Source organism: Metopolophium dirhodum, chromosome 4 (genome assembly GCF_019925205.1).
Source record: "Metopolophium dirhodum isolate CAU chromosome 4, ASM1992520v1, whole genome shotgun sequence".
NCBI lineage: Eukaryota > Metazoa > Arthropoda > Insecta > Hemiptera > Aphididae > Metopolophium > Metopolophium dirhodum.
The window spans coordinates 22,508,828-22,533,558 of record NC_083563.1 but is presented as its reverse complement, the minus strand read 5'-3'; the positions used below and the strand labels follow the sequence as shown (position 1 = coordinate 22,533,558).

The following is a 24,731-nucleotide window of genomic DNA, read 5'->3' as shown; positions in this document are numbered from 1 at the left end:
GGTTTTATTTGCGTTATGTATATTTGAATTGAAATAAAAAAAATTTTAATTTGTTGATTTTCAAACATTTCATCAACGATCACAGTAATGTATACACTATAGTGTTGTTAACGTTTATTTTATAAAAGAATCCGTTTAATTTGTTATCCCTTTAATATAAATAGGATTCGTTTAGTTCCTCGTAAATTTAATATTAAAAATAACTAATTCACTTCTTCATTCCTATAAAAAAGAAACTCATTATTTTCCTCGTTCCTCTAAAAAAATATCCGGTTCCTTACCTTAGTTTACAATATGAATAACTTTATAAAATTATTTATTTTACATCCTAAATATTTTAATTTGAAGTACAGATGTGTATATATTATTTCAAATATGTCTATTGTCTATATAGACAATAGATAATATTAGATTAAAAACTTGATCAACTACATTTTTCTTTCCAAATGTTTCTTAAAACACATTTCCGAGAAGAATTTTGTTCTTCTTACAATATTTGAGTTCCTATTCCTAAAAATAAGGAATTAATTCACATTCCTGTTCCTTTATAAAAAATAATGGAATTAATTCCTTCATTCGCTCCTCTAAAAAGGAATTATTCCTTAACAACACTGGTATACACACTGCAATTATATGCACCAGATATGCAGATGTCATACGGCTATAAATAATACATATACAATTTTATACTATAATAAGCGTAGATAGGTTTATAGGTAAATATTATTATTGACCATGTGTCCTGCGACCTGCACGTATCCCAGTATCCCAGTGGCGTACGCAGGATTTTTCAATGGGGGGGGGGGGGGGCTTAAAAATTTGTTACAATTTTATTTTTGTTTTGTCCAGTATAATAATTTCAGACGTTTATTCGAGGTATTTTAAAATGTTTGTGACTTTTCAACTTTTCTGGTAGAAAAAATGCTCTGATCATAAGCTTCAATTCCCAATGTATGTTTTTGGAAGCAATTTGGATCTAGTTGGTACTTTTAGCAGGTTGAAATTGAAAATGCTCAGTGCTTTTTAAAATAATTGGAGAAAAAAAAATTAAAATTTATTAAAATTGTTTGGTAACCAGCTTGGTTATACCATCCCCACTTGGATTGTATTTGATTAGTTTAAATTTTTTTCTATAAATGTTAATAAAAAATTAATTATCAAAAAGTCAAAAAGCTTAAAAATGTAATACTTAAGTTTTTTTATAGATAAAATATTAACGATACATAGGCATTATGGTTATTTTTTATAAGCATTTAAAGTTCAAATTTCGTCAAAACCACAGTTAATTTGTATGGCTAGACAATTTAATACAAGGTCTTTCATACAAATAGTTCATACTTTTACCGAAAAATTACAAATAATTTTAGGAAAATTGGTATGCAAATAGAATGTTTTTTCAAAAATATGAATTCATTCTGGTCAGATGTATATGAAATTTACGTCTATTGCTTACTATAGTTGACAATTGAAACTTGATAAATATTTTTTTTTAAAGTAATATTATACGGGCAATGGGGGGGGGCTTCAGCCCGTTGCCCCCCCCCCCCTTCGGACGCCACTGGGCGGGTATCCGAATTCGATATAGATATTATAATATGTATTAGTCACTCAATATTTCATAAAACACTCATGTTTTTGAAAATATTTCTTTTACATATTTTTAAGTAGGTCATTACAAAACAACATTTCTAGAAAACGGTTACCTATATTTTTATTATTTTTATCATTAACATTTTTTGAGTTTTTTTTAATTTTTTGAACTATAACATTGATTCATAATTTCATATTCAGATAGAAAATATAATCTGGAGTATCGATCTATAAAAATCGAATTTTGGACAAGTGTTTTACCAGTAAAGGTGTTTAAAGTTATATAGATAAGCGGAGTAGTGGACCAACACTGGGTATGGGTTAATTACGTCCAGCTCATCTCAACTTAAAATACTTATAACTGCAGACAAACAACTTGTCTAGCATTTTATTATTATATACATTGAAGAACTCCAAAATATATTCTTTATTAAATAAGAAATTAAAATGCATGTTGTCATCAAAAAATATATTTTTAATGCTTTTTAATTATGTAAAAAAAATGTTTAAAAACGTTAATAGTTTTTTGAATAATAAGTGTCTAAGACTTACACAAGGCTTCCGTCAAAGAAGACGCCCCAACATGCACCACATGTGGAACGCGTATATCAGTTAAACATATTTTAACAGAATGTCTAAACTACGAAGAACTCAAAAAAAAAAATGGTTTACCCGAAATCTTGGAGAAGAAAACACGAAAGTATAATACATTTCTTAAAAATAGCAGAATAATGTAGTTTAATCTAATTTAATTTATTATGGCAAAATATGTAAAAAAAAAAAATGTAGGTAATACATAACTTCATTGTAGGTACGCTACTAACCTCTGTCGTTGAAGCGTTGTTTTTTGATCAATAAAAAAATTATATAAGTGTCTATATGATCACCCGGTATCCGCGAGTAGACGTACCAATATGTCCTAGGTAAGATATAGGTATACGGGTTATATTATTTTAACCCACATTATGTTTTCAGTAAGTTAAATGATAAAACGGCAAATCACGGTTGGACACTCATCTGTACAATTGTACAAACATAATAATATTCAGAAAATATTTTTAAATATCCGTGCCGATGAATTTGGATATTGATACTATAGGTTATATATAGCCGGATAGGTACATCTATTTGGTTTTTAGCTTGCTTATTTTTAATATAATATATGGTCGCGACTCGTGATAGATGCACTTATTTTTCTATCGTAATATTAAATATACCTTTAGTACCTACCTATATGTATAATATTTAATATTTATAATACGTTATTTTGGTCTTATAATAATATAATAGTATGTATATATATAGATTCTAGGTTTATATTATACAATATAGCTAATATAGGTACGAGGTACCTTCCAAGCTTTTTCATGAATAGACGTATCAGTACATATCGACGTATCGCTTAGAGCTCTTAGACTTAGTTAGGTACTTGCGATTACATAATATAACAATAATCAATATAATATATTGCCGTTTGATATAATAAAGTATAACTAATAAATAATAAGTAATATGTAGGCAGTAGGCACCTATACGGCTATACATACTAGTATACTGCATATTATATTGTATGTATTAGACTATAATATTATAGTAAACCGCAAGTTGCAGGGTAATGATTTTTTAGTTTTAGTTTTTTGTCGAGTTAGCCGATCAAAAGGGTAGGTCAGACAGACGAGTTGCGCCATAGTAAATATTACCAACAATACGGAACCACCCCCAAAACTATATGACTGTATATACTATATACATATACATGTAGTTCACTTCAAGGTCAATTCCGCTCACTGGCTTATATGTTATATAATATACAATATAGATGCATTGTATAAGTATAAGGCCCTAGAATTTTTTTTCTTTTGTGCAGCATATTTTATTTTTGACGAAATAACAACTCCACCACTGCAATCTCCGCACAAAGTAATTAATATAGGTAGGTACCTAGTTTACTATACATAGTTGAATCAATAAATGGATATTGTACTCTACTACAAACTCTCAATAAATAATTAGTGAAAATATTTATAGACGTAGGTAAGTATTATAGTATAAGCGTATTGTATTACCTTGGTATACGTAACGTACCTACGCATGTACAATTTGGTTTTTTTTTATTGATTTACAAAGTTGTTTTGTAAAGAACCATAAGAACAACGCACGTACATACAACAAAACTCATTACCTAATTACGTGTATATATAAGCATTTACATTTGTATTATAGGTACCTAACTACCTACTACCTATGTCCTATATGGCTATATGTATGCCTTATGTATTACATATTATATTTTAGTGAGTAATAAATATCTGAATATTGTTTTTTTATATTTTATGTGTGAGGAGAATTATAAAGAAATATTATTTTATGAGTAACAGAAAAAGAATAAATTTGCATAATAAATTTGGTACCACTAAATTGACCTTTAAAATTACATTTTTTCCAATTTTATACATTCACTGAAATAGTGAAGTCATACGCCATATTAAATGCTGCCAAATTGACGTCCCGATTTATAAATATATGGCATCCTGCCCTTCTACTAACCAATTTCCCGTAATTATTATTGTTTCCTTTAGATTCTGAGCGGAGCGATACCATTATACAAATTTTAATAAAAACGTTAAAACCGTTTTATGATCCATTTTTGAGTGTATTTGACGTAACTTTTAACCGTTGTCCGTTAGGAAAAGTAAAATTTCTTCATTTTCATATTTTAGCATGCTGCATGTTGGCATGGTTTCTGGTCACAAATTGGATCTAGTCAAAAGTAAAAATTCCAGACTTTTCAAAATAATTGGAAAAATTTAATTATTTACGTAAAATCGATTTTTTTTTTTTGTAATTCAAAATTGTGAACAATTTTAAAAACTTTTCACCAAATATTTAAATAAGAATTTTCTAGACATGACACATTTAAAATAATTTCAAGTAAAATAGTATAAAATATTTCAAGTATTTCATTTCAAAACCTATATAAAAATATTTCGACTCTTTTTGATTTAACATAAATATGTTTTTGGTCTGGGTACACGATTTTTGTAAGGTTCGTGGTTACTTTTTAACAAAAACATATTTATAATTAATTGATTTTTCTTATAGAGAAAAAATATCCAGTAGTGCTTTGGTTTTTATTTATATTTTATATAGGTAGGTTTTTGATTTATTTATGATACAATTTTTGTTTGTTAGTTAAAATAGCTTGATAATTTAATATAGTAAGTTGGTCTTGTATTAAAAGCTCTTGATATTGAGCTTTGAAGATATCAGATATTTATTAAAAAATTAGCCAAATGAGGTGTAAATATCCTTAGATAAATAGATGCTAACGGTGCAGTCTCGAGTCTCCGCTCAGAATCGTTTTTGTATGCAACGCAACTAGGTCTTTATCATTGAATTAAAATTTCACACATCTATTGATCCATTACACAAATTTACTATATAAAAATCTACTAAACCTAGGTACAGCAGTGAGCATAGCGACATCCCCGTTTATTAGTACACAAATTTAGAATGGTAAAATAATAATACCTTCAATAGTGATAAATCAAAAAAAATTAGAATTTCAATGAAATTTGGATGTTTTAAATATTACATAATAATATTAAACATGCATAAGTTGACAAATGATACTACTTACACACATATATTGTTAATAACTATATATTATTATAATTAATTACATTTTCTGGAAGGACCCTCCTCCTTTGGAGGGGCAAACAAATGATAAATACATAAATAGGGTTTCAAGCAAGCTCACCCCAGTTTTTCAATTACTTATTTATTTCAAATAAAATCCAACTTATTTTACTGTTAATATTGTTTAGCAGTTAGAGATGATTGTTTTGAAAAATTGTATGTAGGTAGGTAAGTATCTAAAATCTAAATTAAAACTCAAACAAGTAATTGTTGCTTACAATGTCCAATAGAACTAAGGTTAAGGTTAGGTTCATCGTTAATAGGTTTAATTAGGGATAAATGGTACTTAAAAATGGTTTTACAAAAATATAAACTAGATGTTATATTGAATCAAGTACTCTGAAATTGTTTATCAATTATAAAATGTTTTTAGATTATAATTAATTGATATAATTTTGAAATCAGCAAAGCACTGATAACTTCCAAACTTATTACAAACACAATGTTAAATCACTCAAAAATTACTCGTTCAAATTTAAATTTAAATACATCATAATTTTCAAGCCATCTGCTTAACAATTTACAGGATAAAAAAGAACAGTTGAATTTGAAAATACCTAAATGCTTCAAATTGCAAAAATATATAATCTTAATCTATGTAATAGTATATTTATAAAAGTTAATGTTTGTGCGTGTGTATCCTTTATGCATTCCTAAACCGTTTATCCGATTGCGATGAAATTTGGTACAGACATAGATTAGACCTCTGGGAAGATGATAGGCTAATTTAAAAAGGGTAAATTAGAGGTCCAACTCGGGGAGGTGCTCAAATAACAGAAATTTTAAGATTTACGATGGAAAAATGTGTTCGTAAATAGTTGCTATTGGTTTTAATAATATTTATTTATTTATTTTTTTAAATTAATTATTATTATTATTATTCCAAGGCATTTTGGTTATCACTGAAAGAACAAAAAAATGTTATACCGTATTTGAAAATGAAAAGAAAAAAAAATGGACAGCTGTATGTGGCCTGCTCACGCGTCGGAAAACCTCCTAAATTACCTATTGATGTACGCACTTGAAAGAAAAACAAAAATATTGTGTATTCAAATGCACTTCACTAAGAATCAATAGCATTCAATCAAAAACTTGAATTTTCAGACTTTTCTTGATAACACAAATAAAAATACATCATGAATCATGATCCAAAATAAATTGAATATCGTTGTAACGATATTACTTCGTATATTTTAACCGTTATATTATAAAATAAAACATAACATTATTCATATAGAGTTGGTATTTTTAATGGGCAACAAAGTTCACGGGATCATCTAGTAATAAAATAAAACCTTAAAAAAGGAGAGTTAAATTTAAGATTTAGGTTTCTATTATCTCAAATAGGATTTTCATTTAACTCAACTATTTATTTAACTACCCAAACATAGATCATGAAATTTAAACAAATCAAGAAAAATCATTTTTAAATATCCTAATGCCTTCAATTATTAGTATCCTTTATCAATCAGATTCATTTGAAAGTAAGATTCACTAATAAACATAATATAATATTTCTTTCTCTATATTTAGACCACTTCACTCCGCTCATCAAAACTTTTAATACTTATAACTCATTAGCTACTCACCCTAAATTTGATTTACATGTTTCATAATACTAAGACATTCTGCTTTAGAATATGAAATTAAGACTTTGTTATCATTCAAAAAAGGTAAAAACTTAAAAAAAACTATTAAGATAAAATATATTTAAAAATATAATTTTTTAATAAAAATGTTGTTATGTAAACAACTTGAAACTATGTAAAATAATATTTTCAAAAACATTTACACTTCTTGAAAGTTGAAATTATGAGTGTTCAATGATAAAAGAATTACCCTATATATTGAATATAATGATAATTCACATTGCACTTGTGTAAATCAGAAACTATTTGGTCTACGACAATATTGTTATCATAGGTTAACCCATTGATTTAACGCAAAGAAAAAATTATGTAATGAGTAGGATTAATTTATAGTTTATAACAATAAATAAATAGTATATAGTTAATTTGTATATATATTTTTTAACTAAAATGAACACCACCGCAAAGAAAATAAATGTATTACAATATAATAAAAGTATGTATACACTATAAAATTAAAATATTTGATCATATATTTTATCTAAAGTAGTAAATAGACTTAACTCTAAATGTATCACAAAAATAACAAGTTAACCATCATATCTTTTATAGTTATTATTTTTAAATATTGAGCTAAAATATTGGTCAATTATACGAAACATAAATTCATTGTTATTAGTAAATGGCCAAATACCTTCTAAAAACCCAATATGCCCACCTTTTACTGTAACCAAAATGGCTAAATTTTCAATGTTGTCAGCACTTTCTAGTGGCAGATCTAAACATAAATTAACGTTGTCTTAATTTTATTACACTCTTTTTTTATTTACTAAGTAATATTTACCAGATTCCAAACAAAATGGATCATCAGCAGCACTCAAACACAAACAAGGCACTCGGATGCGATCCAATTTATCATGGAGTGATGCTTTTTTATAGTAATCATCAACAGATTCATGTTCAAATAACTTGATGGTATAATTTGAATCAAATTCTCTTATAGTTTTACTCTGAAAATAATTTTTTTTTAGCAAAACTATAATAGTTTCTACACACAAAAATATTATACTTTAATGACTTGATTATAATCCCATTTATGACTTGATGAACTTAACATATTGCTACTACTAAAACATACAAATAAAACATTTTTCATTAAAATAAATAGGTCAACAAATATGATTAACAAATATTTAAACTTACTTTTCAACAAGATTACAGAGACATTTTGCTAAGTATGTACAAAGAAAACGATTTAAATATGGTTTTTCTATATTTTGTGTAGTTGCAATTAAATTCCATGGAACTGAAATTAACATAGTGGCAGAGAAATATTTGTGAACGTGTTGCTCATTAGACGACAAAAAACTTCCCAATAAAATTCTGTTTGTAAAATAGTAATAACTGTAATTTATAAACACATAAAAAAAAAAGACTAAACTAGTAGATTACTAACCCACCCATAGACACACCAATTCCTCCTAAAATTGTGTTTGGATACTTGCTCTTTATATGACAAACAACTTCAGTTAAGTCATCAATATTGTTAGCAGAATAAGTTCTCGGAGTCTAAAATAAAGATATAAAGAACTAAATTAAAATGTGTCACAAATTACAAATGATTAATGAACATAATTTAGATTGGTTTTAAAATGTATAAGTTATAACTTATAAGTCCTTCATTTATTTAATTTATTTAATATGATAGTTATTATTGTGACTTAAATAATTGATAGTTGATAAAAATAAGCCTAGAGTAAATGAGCAATTTATTATAAAATTTATTTATATACATTCATCAATTATATTATACATAACCAGTGCTTGAATTGAGGGGAACAAAGTCCCTCTTCTTTTTAGAAAATATTTATGTGCACCCTTTTTAATTGTATCCTAATCAACAAGATATTTAAATATTCACTCACATTTTTTTTATGCTTTGCATCCTCTTTCTAATTGTTTCCCAATTTAAGCACTAACATAACTAAGTGAATAAAAAAGGCATGCAAACTATATCTAAATTAATGTAGAAAACAGAAGAAAAAAATTAGCTAGACTCAACAAAGCTAGGTTACACAGCTAAAAAATAATAAAATATACATAATATACTGATAAATATCGATTAACACCTAGGCCAATTATTATTAATAAAAATTGTAAGGGGATGCAAAGTACACACCTTCTCCTCCAAAAACTCTAGAAAATTAAATAATTCTCAATCAGTTAATCAGAAAAAAATTGTTTCCATTATATGATTCAATGTTATTATATTAATGTACAGTCAAGTTATGCAGATAACAGTTATTAATATTTGCCTCTTGATAAAAAAGATTACAATCTAAATACATAATACTAAAAAAAACTTTTTGCTCATACAATTCTTATTTTGATATAATATAGTAAAACATATACTAATATTTAGTCACCTTCAATTCAATGCCACCAATTCCTCTATAATTGAAAACAACAATTCTGAATCCAGATTTTTGCACAGCCAATGATGTAGCTCGAACATACTCACATTTACTGTCACCTGTTAATCCAGGCAAAAACAAAATTGTTGCATCATACATATCGTTAGGACGTTTCATTGGTTCCAGCCAGTCCAATGCCACTTCACCCCCATCCTTTAACTTAAATATTTCTCTAAAACAAAATTAAGAATAAATAAATCAATAATTAAGTTGTTAAAATTATATATAAAAAAAAAATTATTATTAATAAATAGGTATTGTATATGAGTACCTTGTATATGGTGCTGGAGGAACTACAAATGATCGTATCAAACTTGCTAATACACTTTGAAATCTAGCTTCAAAACACCACATTGTTGGCCAGTACTTTTCATTGATAATTGGAACATTTTGACGAATAAAATTTTTAAACTCACCTTCTTTACAGTGTATTCTGGGAGCCTGAATAATATTTTATTATTTATCATTTAATATATAATAAAAAAATAAATAATTGATTTTAACAGTCATGTATAAAATAAAATTGTTAGATCAGCAATTCCCCACCTTTTTATCATTGAGAAGTCAGTACCTATTGATATTTATATAATCAATAGGCGTTACAGCAAAATTATAAAGCTAAATTAGGGTGAGTTAATAAAAATAAGCAATAAACAGCGGCAGATAGGCAAGGTATCGGCACACCGAGTTTTAGGATTTTAACTGGTCCTCAAAAAGTTAACAACCCATACTTCAATAAGACTTACCTAATATTTATTATTTATTATTATTCATATCCCATAATTCAGAGTTTGGGGTGTTCAAATATTTTCGGTCATATATTATTAAGTCATTAAGCCAGCCCAAATTTTACGTGGCCCACTGAGTTTAAATCTGTAACTTGTTGGGCCTATCCGAACCTCGGTATAAATGAAAATATTTAAAAATACTTTTTAATATTAATTAATGTATTGTACCTATGATGTATGAATAATAAAAATTACATAAATTAGAGGAGAAAATGATCTTAATGTTTTTTTTTTTTAATAAACCACTTGAATTGATTTTGCATACCCACCGGTAGTTGGTTGGGAACCGCTATTCTAGATTTGTTTATTTTTATTTTTTAATTTGTAGTATTCTAAATTACTTTAAAACTGCATGTATTATCAACATAAATAAACCATGCATATATAGATGTAAAATATGATTCATTTTAAGAGTTAAGTTATAGGTAATATAAAAAAAATTAATATTTTATGAATTTTTTTCACTACCATATAAATATGTAAAATATGTAATTGTATTATTATGGATATTAACAAGTAAATTAATTAACTCTTACCTTAACTGCAAACAAAAAATAATAATTTATAAAACCAACAGCTGCAGTCACCCCAACGATACATGAAGGGGGCAATGAACAAAATTTGGCAATACTATTTGTTAAAATGTCCATGTTTCGTGTAAATTATATTAAATATCTGAAAATGAAATTAATTTTTAAACAATATTTAGGTACCTATGTACAATTTGTTAAAATTATTACTTTTGGAGTAAGGTGATCAGTATAATAAGTATTTTTAATAATATATAAACCTATTATAATTTATAATTTATAACAAAGTCTCGTGAGATATAATAAATATTGAACCTGCAAAATTTGTACCCAATTAAATTCATAATGTTGAATGTGGCGTTATCGATTAGTTTAAAGGTCAGTACTGAATACTAATACTGTACTAACCTACCTAATCTTTAGTTCTATTGCGCTGAATACTTCAGGTATATTTGAACAAAACAATTATGGGAAACAAAACAAAATACTACTTATTTACTTAATAATTAGTAATTAGTATTACATCACTCTAAATATATATACTAATTATAATACTTACATCGATCCAAATTGATAACACCAAAACATGCTTGATCGCAGATTTCTAAGATAGTACCCACGTAATTATATTATATAATTTGTGATAGTACAGTACTACGGTCATAGAAAACTAAGTAAAGTGTTTACAGTGTAGTATAGAAGTGCAGCTGGATGAAAGCACAGAATAGATTAAATAAATTTAAATAGATTTAAATATTTAATCTATTCTGTGATAAAAGTATGAAACTAAGAAACCAGTTGTTCCAATTACCGCAAACACGGCTATAAGCCACGAAGGGTTTTTAAATTTCATTATTTCAACAACTTTCAAGTTATACCATATTATAGGTACTGAAAATAACAAAAAAAATTGTTTTCATTTATGGACCATTTTACAAATTAATTTACAAGGTGAGGGGTTATGCAAGTTGTTCATTAATAGGGTCGGGAGTTTATAACACTTAAAATTTCATAAATAAGCGCTATAATATTACTATAATATTTGCTAAATATGCAAAATAAGATATTTATTAAATAATAATTATTTTATTTAATAATTTATCACCAAAAAAATTGCTAAATGTGCGCTAAAATATGCAAAATAAAGAGGAAATTTATTAATTATTAGTTTTACACTTTTACCCCAACAAAATCAACAGATAACAAAAATTTTTAATTACAACCGCGATTTAAGATATACAGGTTAAACATCGGCCTATAAGTTTATAACGAATAGTGCTTTACGGTGACTGGTGAACCAACTATCTGAAACAGCTGAGGGCCCAGAATCACTACCGCTCGTTGTGGTTTAAATATGTTAAATATATATGTAATATCATAACGATAAAAAAACCACTTACCACGGTTATCTGCTTTTGATACCACAAATACCTATAGTATATAGTATTATTGAATCTTTAAATTTGTCCTCAGGGTGTGCTAGTAGTACTGGGAACAGCTGTTTCAGATAGTTAGTTCACCGGTCAAATTATGGGAGTTCGATACGCGACCTGTATATCTTAAATCGTGATTACAACCAAATAATACGAAAATAAGAACGGCACGGCGTTGCTCACGTCGCATCAGCATTCAGCGTGGCCACATAATCGGTTCATTTACTTAATATATTTACTTTGACAATTTATTCGGTTGACAATAATGTAAACATACGTTTATTATAATATAGTTTCATAAAATTTGATCAATTTTTATTCAAAAACAGGTAAAAATGCAAAACCCCTCAAAAAGTCCAAAATAGCACTAAAATCTAAAAAATTGTAAAATGTGCAAAATTATTTAAAATAACATTTTTAATTTGAGTTCTCTGTGTCATGAAACACATTTTTAGCTTGCTCTGCTATTTCTTAAGCATCACATTAGAAATATCCAAATGCTATAAAATCCCAGCCATGTTCATAAACAAGGTAGGTATATATTATAGGCATGTGCCCATGTTTGTATTAAAAATAACTACATAGGTATAACCATGTATACTGTAAACATTTCCCAATAGTTTTCAAAAGCCACGTGAAAAACAAAAGAAAAATTAAAAAATAACGGGAATTTTTACGCAAAACCTTTTTTCGAGAAAATCGATTTTGGTTTTTGATGCAACTCTAAAACAAATTACCGTAGGTACATGAAATTTTAACTGAATGTTTATATTAGCATTTTCTATACACCATACAATTTTGAAAATATTTTGACTCTTTTTGAGCTGTTTTGAGCTTGACATTTTTTAGTTTTTTTTTCTATAATTATCAATAAAATGTTATTTGTTGGGTAAAAATGCGTAAAAATGTAATACAAGGCTCCTGATATATTGTTACAATTGCAATTAAAAAATATTAAAAATACATAGGTACAATTTTTTTTATAAGCATTTTAAGTTCGAATTTTGACAAAATTTATCAAATTTAAAATGTAATAATTATTTTGTAGTTAAAAATTTATAAAATGTTCAACTTTTATGGCTAAGCCGCTAAGTATTGAAAATTTATAACAAAGTTCTACGTAAATAGATTAGATAAGTTATTACTTTATTCACAATAATATCATCAAATATATACTTGGTAGTTGGTAATATCATAGGCTGACTGACCGTTTTCGCTCAGAATCGTTTTTCTTATACAATGATATTATATCATTGAATTCAAATTTAACACTATACATTACAGTGACCCACTTGTAACCTACTGTACAGCAGAGCGACACCCACTAACCCACTTTTTTTTAATACGCTCTGTCAAAGAGCTTTAAAAGGATCCTCATAGTTGTTATTACTGGAAAAAAAAAAAAATTTAGCATAATTTCAGAAATACTTTTTTAAGCATCTGAACTCTGATTTTTAACCATTTCGACAAATTGTATAATTCCCCGACTGCCACGTAAAATAATTACCTATATCTTATCAAACAATTTTAGTTTTTTTGTTGTAAATCAAAAAGTATTCGTTGTAGAAACTCAAAAGGTTCAAAATTAAAAATTTTATAAATATATTGACGGTTTTTGAGATATTTTTCGACATTCGAGATTTTATTTATAGTGTACCTATTGTATAAATATTGATAAAAATGTTATTGCCTAGTCAGTTTCAAAATATTATTCCAGGTTCATCGTAACTCCTAGTAATAAGTAATTCATACTGAAACCAAGGAATCCAAAAAATATTAAAATACCTACAATTTTTTAATAGATATAAAATTCGAACGAAACTACGAAAGTAAGATAAACTAATACACACTAGACCTATAATGAGGTTTGGATAAAAATATAAAAGTTTTTAAATGAAACTGTGTTTGGACTTATTTTACGTTAGACATAAGAATTTTGAAAACATATTTTATTGTTGACTTTGTGCTGTGGATTGTGCCTGAGTGGATATTCTGCAACTATGTATAGTTTCTTCTAAAAATGTTCAGAAAGAAGCACACGACAAAAAAAAAATTTTAATTATTATTAAATACTAAATTATTGTAGTCAGAACTACTAAAAACGATTTTATCAAAATGCAATCACAAAAAAAATATTTAAGGAAATATTGGGATATTTATATAGAATAACTGCGTGACGTCACTGGGCTGGGCTTGGCATAATCGCCTATATTACGCGTGTTAGGTAAAGTTGGTCACTTTCCACAATGATTTACCAACCTATGAACATATTTTTTTTACGGTTTGATTGCTGTAGAAATATGTGATTTTTTGTGCTAAAGACGATAGAAGAATCAAAATTTCCATATAACGTTTGGTTTTTTTTTAATATTAAAAGTACTAAAAGTGATAATTTTGTTACGTACCTACATATTTTATAGTTCAACTGGGCAGCGCGTCGGTTTATTTTGCTACACATTTTAAATATTTGAAGAAAAAAACTTAACAGTTTAGAAAATGTTGGTTTCATTAACGTTTTCAGTACATAAAACACAACACATACTTAAAACAAAAATTAAAAAATATACTTTAAAGGTGGGTAAATTATTGTGTGAAGCGAGTAACATTTACACGTAAATGATAGGCAATTATCCCATAAATAATAAAGATATGGATAGGCTACGGCTATGTTAAATATATTTGAGGCCGCGTTCCCAGAGTCAATTGAGGCTCCTTTATCTATAGCCGTGATTGATAGTCGATACTCGAAATAGGTATACCAAGGTGGATATATAGAGGTAATCATAATGTAAAAGATGGGAAGTGTTTACACCTCTATATATCCACCTTGAGGTATACTTTATTTGGCCACAATTGTTCCCCTCGAAGACCGCTGATAAAACCATTATGTCCTATCCATATCTTTATTACCTATGAATTATCCATAGACAATAAATTATCTATGCAATTACCGCGAGCTCGGCCCAATGACGTCACGTGTCTTTTTTAATTCCTCATAACCACGATTATAGATAGTATCTTTAATCATGCTCATAACTCATTGAATAATGTAGGTAAACACGTTAAACCTATACAATTATTATTAAAATTGAACATACTTTAAAATTTAAAACTTATTTTTTGTGTTTTGGGCTCCTTTTAAAAATATTATATAAAACAACAATTTTAGATAAACCATATTTATAAATATATTACTCTGAAATAATATGATATATAATAAACTTTGTCAAAAGAATCAATGAATTCTGCATGGAGAAGCTGCCTTTATTCTTCTTATTAATAAATAACACGTTCATTCATCATATAGCAATAATAAAAGATTCTTATTTTTTTTTAATTAGCACAACAAGAATTGAAAAAAAAAAAAAGAATCTCTTATTTTTATTTTACTCTGCACTCCTGAATGTAATTCATTAATTGAAAAAATAATATGAAATGTATATTATGTACTTAAATTGATTAATGGAGCGCAGAGGAATTAAATTAATAATTATTATTTACTTAATGTTTCTATAACTAAATTATACCGATATTACAATAGACAAAAGGTAAAATACAATAATGAATAAATAATAATAGTAATAATAATCACATATAAAGTTCAACAGTAAATACATCAAAATTTAAAATTAAAATTTCACACTTAAAAACATGATCTAATATTTGATGTATCTATTGATGCTTGGTCAAAAAAAAGTAACAATACATTTAAATAATAATTATAATATTAAACCAAACAGATAAGTATGATAATAAATATAAATAAATAGGTTATATTATTAATATTAACAATATTTTGTGATAATTAAAACATAGTGATAATGGGTTCATCAAGATCATTGTTAATAATAATAATATTAATAAATGTTAATGATGATGAAGTGTACTATTTGTTGATAATATAAGTCCAAAGCATTTTCATATCAACAAATGGTTAAAATGAGGGTGGAGATGACTTATGAACGGTATCCAAGAGCAATTGTAAACCAGCGCGTTCTTCGCGTAAATCATTCAATTGTTTTTGTAACTCTTGATAGACTAGACGTAAATGAGCATTCCTTTCTTCTAATCTGATGTGTATGAAAAATATATTATTATTTTTATTTATTTAACAGTTGTATACTTATAACTAGTTATATGTTATGTTTATTTCATCTATTAATTACTTGCTAGACGAAGATGACTCTAATGGCTGCACACCATGTATTTCTGAACCAGTTGTAGATGAGTTTTCATTACTTTGTGTTTCTGAAACTATTAAGATTGCTATTTTATAGTAAATTATATTACCACAAAATATAATCTGCTATTTCACAATAAAATTAATATTTATTATGTTTGAAGAATTATCTTGTATAAATATATTAATATTGTATATATATATTAAAATTTACGTGGTTTTTTGTAAACTTGAAAAGCACCAGGACACTGTGCAAAATCAGCAAATTGACCAGATTCAGTTCTCTCACAATTTTGTCTCAACCCATTAATTTCAACATTTGAATTCTAAAATATAAATAACTTTTTATGTATTTATATTAGATACTTGGAATATACTATTTACTGGACTAGGAGTTATTCTTGGAGGAACAACTGGAGGTCCCTGCGTTGAATTAACAGCCCCAAATTTGCCTAGAATATAAATTTTAAATAATAAACAATAAAAATAAAATGTATTGATCACCGTATAAAAGTAAATTACCAAGTTTATTGAGATCGAGAGAGGAACTACGCATGTGAGCACGATATGGCCGTGGTGGTGGTGGAGGTGGAGGTTCTTTTTTTGCTATTACCACAGGTAAACTTGCAGGTCCTGAATTCCTATAATGAAATATTTCGGATAAACAAAATATTAATACATTTCAATTTATAAAACATTAGTCAATTATTATAAATTATTATTATCGTATGGTATATTATAATATAAGCAAGCAAATAAAATTAGTTAAATAATAAGTTAAAAGTTAAAATTAAATAACATATTATGTAGGTTTTTGATAGCTGTAAAATTATATAAAAAGTGGTGTATTCTGTTCTTTTTTAAAGTGTAATGTCAAGTGTTCTAATTTTATTAATTGCTTCATCCGTAGAATCATGGAGTTCATGCATTGATCCTTTGAATGAGTGGATGGGGCAGTATTTTTGTATATTATGATGAATAGTCTGAGAGGGGTGACCGCAATCACAATCTCAGAAGTCTGCCATTTTCCATTTGTTAAGCAACTCTTTATAGTGCCCGTGTTCAGTACGTAATCGATTTAGCAGGATACAGTCTCATTGAGGAAGATGGTATCCTAACACCGGGGGGCTTAGTGTTAGTATTATACTGTGGGTGTCCGAGTTGGTTTTTTCCATTCTGATTTCCAATCAGCTAAGCCATCGTAGCGGCTCTCAATAAGTTCTATCATATTTATGTGAATTGGTTTTCTGGTTTTCAGTCTGAGATTCCTATTGTGGATGATGTCTTGATGGATTGGTTTTTAGTGTATTTTGTCCATTATCAGAAACCAGCTGATTTAGGGCGTATAGAAGGTGGCAAGATGTTGCACAAGACGGAAAGCTACTGTATCGATCTTGATTTTACTATGCCAGAGTTGATTCTCATAGAGTGGTTGAGCTGGAAATCAATTTTGTTGCAGTGAGAGCTATTTACTATTTAGCCACAATGGGCAGGCATATTCTGCATTTCAGTACACTAATGCTAGCGCAGATGTTCTTATTGTGGAATTGGATGGTCCCCAGGATGAGCCAACTAGTTTTCATATTATGTTTTTTCTGGTTTTAAACTTAGCTGCAGTATTTATCTATGTGTCGTTTGTATGTAAGCTGTCTGTCTAGAGCAACTCCAAATTATTTAGGAGTCTGATCATATTTGAAGATACTACCACAAAACACTATCTTGGGTTGGTAATTGGCCAGACGATTATTTAAATACAAAGTTGTCGCCAATATTTTGGTTGCCATTTGTGTAGATACGCTGATTGTAGGTAGGTCTTTTGTTAAAACTTCCTCGGTGATTTGGAATTTACTGTTTTGCGTACCTAGTGTGTGTAATATCATCAGAGTAGATAAGTTTCAGCAAAATTGTATTTGGTAGGTCACTAGTATAAAGGTTGAACAAGATTGGTGTGAGAACTGACCCCTGAGGTAGCTTGTCGTTCAGCCGTCTTGATTTACTGTGTGTTTCTCTTAGATGTACTGTAAACATGATTACTGAGCATTTCGTTCATTAATGTATATAGTGTAAGACAATAAAATAGTTCCAAGAGTTTTGTAAGGATACTACCCTATCATATGCAGCTGAGAAATTGACTAGCACAGCTGTAGTTTTTAGATATTTTGATATCCGTTTTCCGATATGAGGTCTAAACCCATTTTGTTGTTTGGAGACCACTTGATCAATAATATTGAGCTAATGCAATTGTATATCAATCTTAATAGGAGTTTGTAGCCAACACTAAGTAGTGCAATGGGCTTTGAGGACAGTTTTAGGGTTTTCTGGTTTGGGGTGCGCTCCGTATATGCTTTCTCGCAGTGCACCTGGATAAAGATAGATGAAACCTTATTTCACCTATCGACTGAAGTATACGGATCCCTGGTCGGCGGACCGTGCTCTTGCATCTCCCATTAAATATGAAAGCAAATAATAATATTAAAAATATGTTTAACTTACATATCTTCACCATAATATGTTGGTAAAGGTGGTGGTGGTAGAGCACCAGGTCCTAGATCTAAAAACAAATAATTTATAAAGTATGAAATTAATATTTTATTTTTAGTATTCTATTTGCATTATTATAATTTATTATATTTAAATATTAGATTAAAAACTAAAATGAATCATACAAAAAACTACTTAAAAAATACATACGGCTGCTAAGCTTTTTAGCTTGAGGCCTCTGAATTGATTTAATTAAAACCATTTCTTCAACATTATTTGACAGCGTTTCTTTTTCTTGGTCTTCCAAACAGTTATCAATACCAGGTGTAACTCGAACAGCAACTGGATGTAAGATCTTTGGATCCTGAATGTTGAACATAACAGAAACAAGTTAAACAAATTTCTTACATACAACTGATCTAAAATTATAATCTGTATTTAAAATTATGTGATTTTCAGAAGACATTAGAATTGGAAAAATAAATAATATCATAAGCAAAAAAACTATCTATATACAGTGTATAATGAATACCACTTTTATCTAATTATTTTTTTTAAAATTAATACTTTATTAACTTGTTAATTTAAAATAATAGATTATGGAAATTAAAATTAATAAAACCCTTATAATATTCTTATATATATGATACATAATAAGAGTCTATACTCCATTGAGATAAATATCAATTCTGATAATGTAAATTATTACGAATGTTCTGTGTCAGGTAAAGAAAACTATACTCGCATCATTTTTAGTAAAACATAAAACCCAAGACCCTTTTCTCAAAAGTTGTTTCATTGTTTATATAAATACTTTATAGTTAGAGATAAACCATTCAAAAATGGTCAATAAAGCTATTAGAAAATGTTAGAATAAAGATTGAAAATTAAAATTACATATTAACATCTGACATTTTGTTTTTCATTAACTAAAAATAGACATTTAATGTCTCAATATTTATAATTATATTTGTTATTAAACTTTAGAATAGTTTAGATTATAATAATATAATTTATAAACAACTATAAATATCTGTATTCCATGCATTCACTTTAAGTGTACTTTTGTCCTAACAAATGTAGGCAATGGATATATTTGATACAAAAATGGTTTGATAATAGTATTTATTAAATACATAAAGAAATGATGAATAATATGTCCTTTAAGGGCCTCTAAACCTGTCTATTTAAAATGTTTGTTCAAAAACAACTAATTCTAAATTTATCACTATTTATCTTTGTTACTCAGTAACATGTAATTCGATAATAGTTTTGAAAAGAGATGGATTTTTCAATACATACTCGATGCATTATTCAAAGTAAATTTACAATTGATATACTACAGAAAAGCTTCTAAATATCGGATACTCTCGGTCACTGAAAATGTGTACACTAATCGGCGATGACAGCTATTCAGAGTTCTATATTTGTAAAAGTGCAGAGTTCGCTATTTGGAGATGCCCATTAAGGGAGGTTTAAGTGTAAAAATCTATATCTTTTTTTTAAAACCATTGTCAAAATACAAACTTATAAGGTATGGTTGAATCCAGAATGAGTTGTTTTGGAAAATAATACTCAGGTGTAGGAAAAGAAAATTGTGTATGTTAACATATAAATATGTGATATAATTCCTATGATTAATCAAGGTGGGCCTAGTCAAGATTCAGTATAGATGTGACATTTAAAATACAGAACTATAGTATTTTTTTTATTATTACCAATTATAAAGAAAATTATTCTGTCATTAAAATATTTATTTTAGAACAAATTTATTTAAAAACAAAACTAAGTATCCATCTCATCAGTAAATAATACAAAATAATTTAACAAAGAAACTCTTTCAATTATTAGTTTTTTTTTGGTTTTGTTTATTCAAATTGAATGTAATTTCAACATTTAAATGAGCTCTGAAACTATTTCAAACTGTCTAAAGCTTTGACCCACTTTTATAATTTATGCTCACAGCTCTAAAAAACAAAAAACAAAAAAATGGAAATAATTAAATGAAACTAGTTAATGTTTCACTCCGATAACAAAACCCCAATTAAGCATATTATTATAATATATAATTAAAAGGTGACAATGACATACTTGTTCAACAGAAGACTTTTGAAAATCAAAATTTACTGGCTTTGGTCCAGGTGATGATAATGAACTAGTTGGAGAATCAATAAACTTTGTCCACTGTAAAAAATGTAATAAAATATTTAAACTAATAAGCGAGCCGTTTTAAAAAAGTGTTTACTTCTTTGCTTTTAATACTGCAAGTTGGTGATACAATAGTATTATTTTTAGTATTTATCTGAACTGGTGACACAGCTGGTGGCACTAATGATGGCGGTAGTTTTTTAGGAAGAGTAATATTGTTGCGTCTAAGAACAACTAAATGCATGGCCAGTTTGAATTCAGCTAATGAAAGTGCTCCATCTTTGGTTACATCAGACAATTGCCTAAAAAAAGTTAAAATAAAAAAAGCCATAGTAAAAGTTTTAAACAAATATACCATATTTCTTTAAGTTCGTGTAATGGCAAACGTGATTTTTCAAAAAATGATCGGGCTATTGATCCAGTCAGTAAAGATTTTGGATTAGGCTGCATTGATGCGAATTGTTCTTCATAATATTTACTCTGTTCCTCATTCATACTCCAAATTCCAATCCCATTTGCAGATGAAACTGTTTCACAATCGGATGAATCTGCTTCCTCTTCAGTACCCAATAACTGTCGCTGTTCATCACCCCATGCTAGAAATTCAAATTGTATTTATTATACAGACAATATATAGCAATAGGTTTTGTAATACAATTATGATGTAATTCCATCATGCAAGAACATCCAATATTAATCATTATACCAAATATTAACTTTTTGATTTTCCTTACACAGCTATGATTTTTAATCAGAATATAAATAATAATGTAAAATGTTCAATAAATATAAAAATGAAAGTTTGTTTGTCTGTCTGTGTGTGTGTCCTTTAAACATTCCTAAAGGGCTAGACCAATGTTGATGAAATTTGGTACAAAGATAGATTAGACCTCTGGGCAGAAGATAGGCTACTTTAAAAAGGGAGAGGACCAACCCGGGGAGGTGCTTAAACAGAGATTTTGAGATTTCCGATGGAAATTTTTGTTTATAAATGGTTGCCATGGGTTTTAAAGCTATTATAATAATAAATACCTAACAATAAAAATACATTAATATGATACAAAATAATGTGAATATTGTTCTAACAATATGACTTAGTATATTTTAACAGTTGTATTATAAAATAAAACATATTATTCATATAGAGTTGGCATTTTTAATGGGCAACAAGGTTAACAGGATCAGCTAGTAAAAATAAAAATCATATACTTATAAAATAAATCTCAAATTTATATTTTGAATTTATGGCAATCATAATAAAATACTTTGCTTTTGAATTATATTAATAACACACTAGGTACTAGTACTAGTATTTAGTTTCTACCTATTAACCTGTAACCTGGTAATTAACCTGGTTCAATTTAAAAATGCCTTATTAGTGCTCAACAGGTAGATATTAAATAATTTAAAAATAGATAAATTGTATATCATGTATTTAACTATGTAAATAGTTCATTACTTGGTCCGTGCCAATGAACCCAATTCTTATCCTGGACACTGTTGGTGGGCGTAGGCGAGTCACTAGCCGTGCTCGAAGCCTCTGTTGCTGAACTGTTTCGGGTGTGTTCCACATCGCGTTCCGTATTCACAATTACCATTTGACTGTCCGTCATAATAATATTTACTCAATAGTGTTTCTCCTGTGGGGCGTTCATGAGAAGAAATAAAAAGAAAATGAGAAAAATCGAACCCGACGGCGGTGACATTAGCACAATGTCGAAACTCGAATTACCTTGTATGGTAAAACGCAAAACCATCATACGTGCACTTGAGACGACGATCAGCGTTACTCAAACATAACTTTTTCTAATCCACAGGGGATGGACACGCGCACGACGATTCTTTATAATTGTTTGCTGTCGTTCCTGCTGCGGCAAGCGAATCAAGGCGATACGGGCCCTCACAGATTTTCCACGAGTCGTGTAGGAATTCGCCGTAGCTGATATAATAATAATGATTATTATTATTATTATTGTCAGTCAATTAAACGCGTATTGTTGTTATCAATGTGAATATGTATCACTGATAAGAAAATAAATAAACAAATCGCACCGGCTTGAAGAGACGTCCGGTTCGCCCTCGGCCGGCGTTCCTAACTTTGTACTCGTCGTTGCGGATCGGTCGGATCACAGACTTCTATAATACCCCCATAAAAGTCTTTTGTCAAGTATGCTGACAAAACATACTACATAGACCCGCGCACAGATCTCTATATAGCACGATTTAAGTTAAGATAATATCTTAAATCATGCTATATAGGTATAGACTATTACTATTACAGTATTACTACTACACTATTTAGAAATCTGTGATCCCCCGTCATCAAGATCGAGGTAACCATTTTGATAAAAATTAATGCAAGGTCTGAAGTAACTTAGATCCACCCAGTAGCGTATCCATTGACTGTGTTAACCTTAGAACTTAATCAAGTTTAATAAAAAAATAAAAAGTGTAAATAAAAGACATATTGTATTTCAGTATTTGTATATTTAGCCCCCCCCCCCAAACAAAATTCCTGGCTACGCCACTGGATCCACTGATATATATAGGTACCTATCTATTTGAGACATCTAGATTTATTATTTATATTTTTTAATTGATGAAATCTAACTAAGTTTTTACACAACTTACATCTTAATTTAAAAAAAATGTATATTGTATAATATTATATAGGCGAAAAACTATAGTTCGTACCTACCTATTATATTATTTAGGCGTTGACGCGTTGTACACTTGTACTTGTATTATTTTTTTGTATCTATTCCTATGTCCTATACATTATAGGTACCTATTACACTATTATACTATTTCTTTTATTAGGATAAGCATCTCAGCTCCGAAATCGAAAATACAGATTAGTACATACCTTCTACATATAGGTACATAAAATATACGTGTGGAGTGAAGACGCGACAGCAAAAGGACATGGCACCCGCGTGTGTTGTCTCCGTCTTACTGCAAGTGCGTTGTGCGTAACATAACAAATTTTAAGCTCAGCAGATGACGTTTAGCCAGAAGCGTGGATATCGGGGGTAGTATATCCATTAGTTTAAAAATTAGAGTGAAATAACCCCTTATAAAATTTAAAGGTAAGATTATTATCTAGACAATGCCATAGGCTTTTTATTATATTTTTATTTTCAAGCAAGTTATTTTAAGATGTACAAAAAATTAAAAATTTTAAAATACAAATAACTATACAAAATAAAATTATAATAAAAATCCTATGACATTGCCTGGATAATTATATTATCTTTAAATTTTATAATAGCTCAATTTACTCTAATTTAATCTAAACTAACGGAGCTAAACGTGATCTGCTGAGCGTAAAATTTGCTAATTTACGTATTTGCGTAAGACGGAGACAACACATGCGGGTGCCACGTCCTCTTAATCTTTAGAACTACAAGTAAATAGGTACTAAGTACTAACTATAGCAACTACACACAAATAAATAAATAAATAAATAATTGAATGCGGTCCTCCTATATAGGTACTAACTATTATACCATTATAGCCTCATTAGTTTTAAAAGTTAAGTTTGCCTTAAACATCTGCATTAAGTTTAGCAGTGGCGAACCCAAGGGGGTGGCATAGTTTTATTTTTATTTTTAAAAGTTTCCCTAAAATGTTCATCGAAACTTATTGAACGGCGCTTGGATTTTGCATATATTTTCACGCTTTTTTACCCGACAAATAAAATTTTATTGATATTTATAGAAAAAAAAACTAAAAAAATTGAAAACTGATAATGTCAGTTCAAAACAGCTCAAAAAGAGTCAAAATATTTTCAAAATTGTATGGTGTATAGAAAATGAA

At 28.2% G+C, this 24,731-nt stretch overlaps 2 protein-coding genes across 10 annotated transcripts; both read right to left on the bottom strand.

Moving 5' to 3' along the window:
- Positions 1 to 7,294: 7,294 nt before the first annotated feature.
- On the bottom strand, positions 7,295 to 11,937 carry LOC132943670 (phospholipase ABHD3-like). 9 transcript variants are annotated; one of them, XM_061012701.1, is made up of 10 exons: positions 11,083 to 11,209; positions 10,881 to 10,985; positions 10,677 to 10,815; positions 9,624 to 9,793; positions 9,305 to 9,524; positions 8,335 to 8,447; positions 8,082 to 8,261; positions 7,948 to 8,005; positions 7,723 to 7,888; positions 7,295 to 7,656 (listed from the first exon to the last, which is right to left on the bottom strand). In XM_061012701.1, the coding sequence occupies exons 3-10, from the start codon at positions 10,788 to 10,790 to the stop codon at positions 7,469 to 7,471; spliced, it is 1,209 nt and encodes a 402-aa protein (XP_060868684.1). In that variant the 5' UTR covers positions 10,791 to 10,815; positions 10,881 to 10,985; positions 11,083 to 11,209; the 3' UTR covers positions 7,295 to 7,468. The 9 variants fall into 9 exon arrangements, with proteins under 9 accessions (XP_060868684.1, XP_060868685.1, XP_060868681.1 ...); XM_061012702.1 differs by having other exon boundaries at positions 11,079 to 11,191; XM_061012698.1 differs by lacking the exons at positions 10,881 to 10,985; positions 11,083 to 11,209 and adding an exon at positions 11,230 to 11,937.
- Positions 11,938 to 15,346: 3,409 nt separating this feature from the next.
- Positions 15,347 to 22,871, bottom strand: LOC132943393 (ralBP1-associated Eps domain-containing protein 1). Its single transcript, XM_061012367.1, has 12 exons — positions 22,645 to 22,871; positions 22,372 to 22,552; positions 21,268 to 21,508; positions 21,010 to 21,214; positions 20,856 to 20,948; positions 18,975 to 19,128; positions 18,777 to 18,834; positions 16,806 to 16,924; positions 16,668 to 16,735; positions 16,498 to 16,609; positions 16,270 to 16,357; positions 15,347 to 16,173 (listed from the first exon to the last, which is right to left on the bottom strand). The coding sequence occupies exons 2-12, from the start codon at positions 22,523 to 22,525 to the stop codon at positions 16,038 to 16,040; spliced, it is 1,428 nt and encodes a 475-aa protein (XP_060868350.1). The 5' UTR covers positions 22,526 to 22,552; positions 22,645 to 22,871; the 3' UTR covers positions 15,347 to 16,037.
- Positions 22,872 to 24,731: the final 1,860 nt, after the last annotated feature.

Bases quoted from the DNA above. Each gene is read 5' to 3' on its own strand.
- LOC132943393 (XM_061012367.1), bottom strand. From the start codon at position 22,525: ATGACGGACAGTCAAATGGTAATTGTGAATACGGAACGCGATGTGGAA. The intron at 21,509-22,371 runs GTAATGAACTAT...TTGAATTTCTAG, and splicing joins GGTTCATTGGCACGGACCAA to CATGGGGTGATGAACAGCGA. The intron at 16,736-16,805 runs GTAATTTACTTT...TTTATATTCTAG, and splicing joins TCTCGATCTCAATAAACTTG to GCAAATTTGGGGCTGTTAAT.
- LOC132943670 (XM_061012698.1), bottom strand. From the start codon at position 10,790: ATGGACATTTTAACAAATAGTATTGCCAAATTTTGTTCATTGCCCCCT. The intron at 8,006-8,081 runs GTAAGTTTAAAT...TGTATGTTTTAG, and splicing joins CTCTGTAATCTTGTTGAAAA to TAGTAGCAATATGTTAAGTT. The intron at 7,889-7,947 runs GTATAATATTTT...AATTATTTTCAG, and splicing joins ATTATAATCAAGTCATTAAA to AGTAAAACTATAAGAGAATT.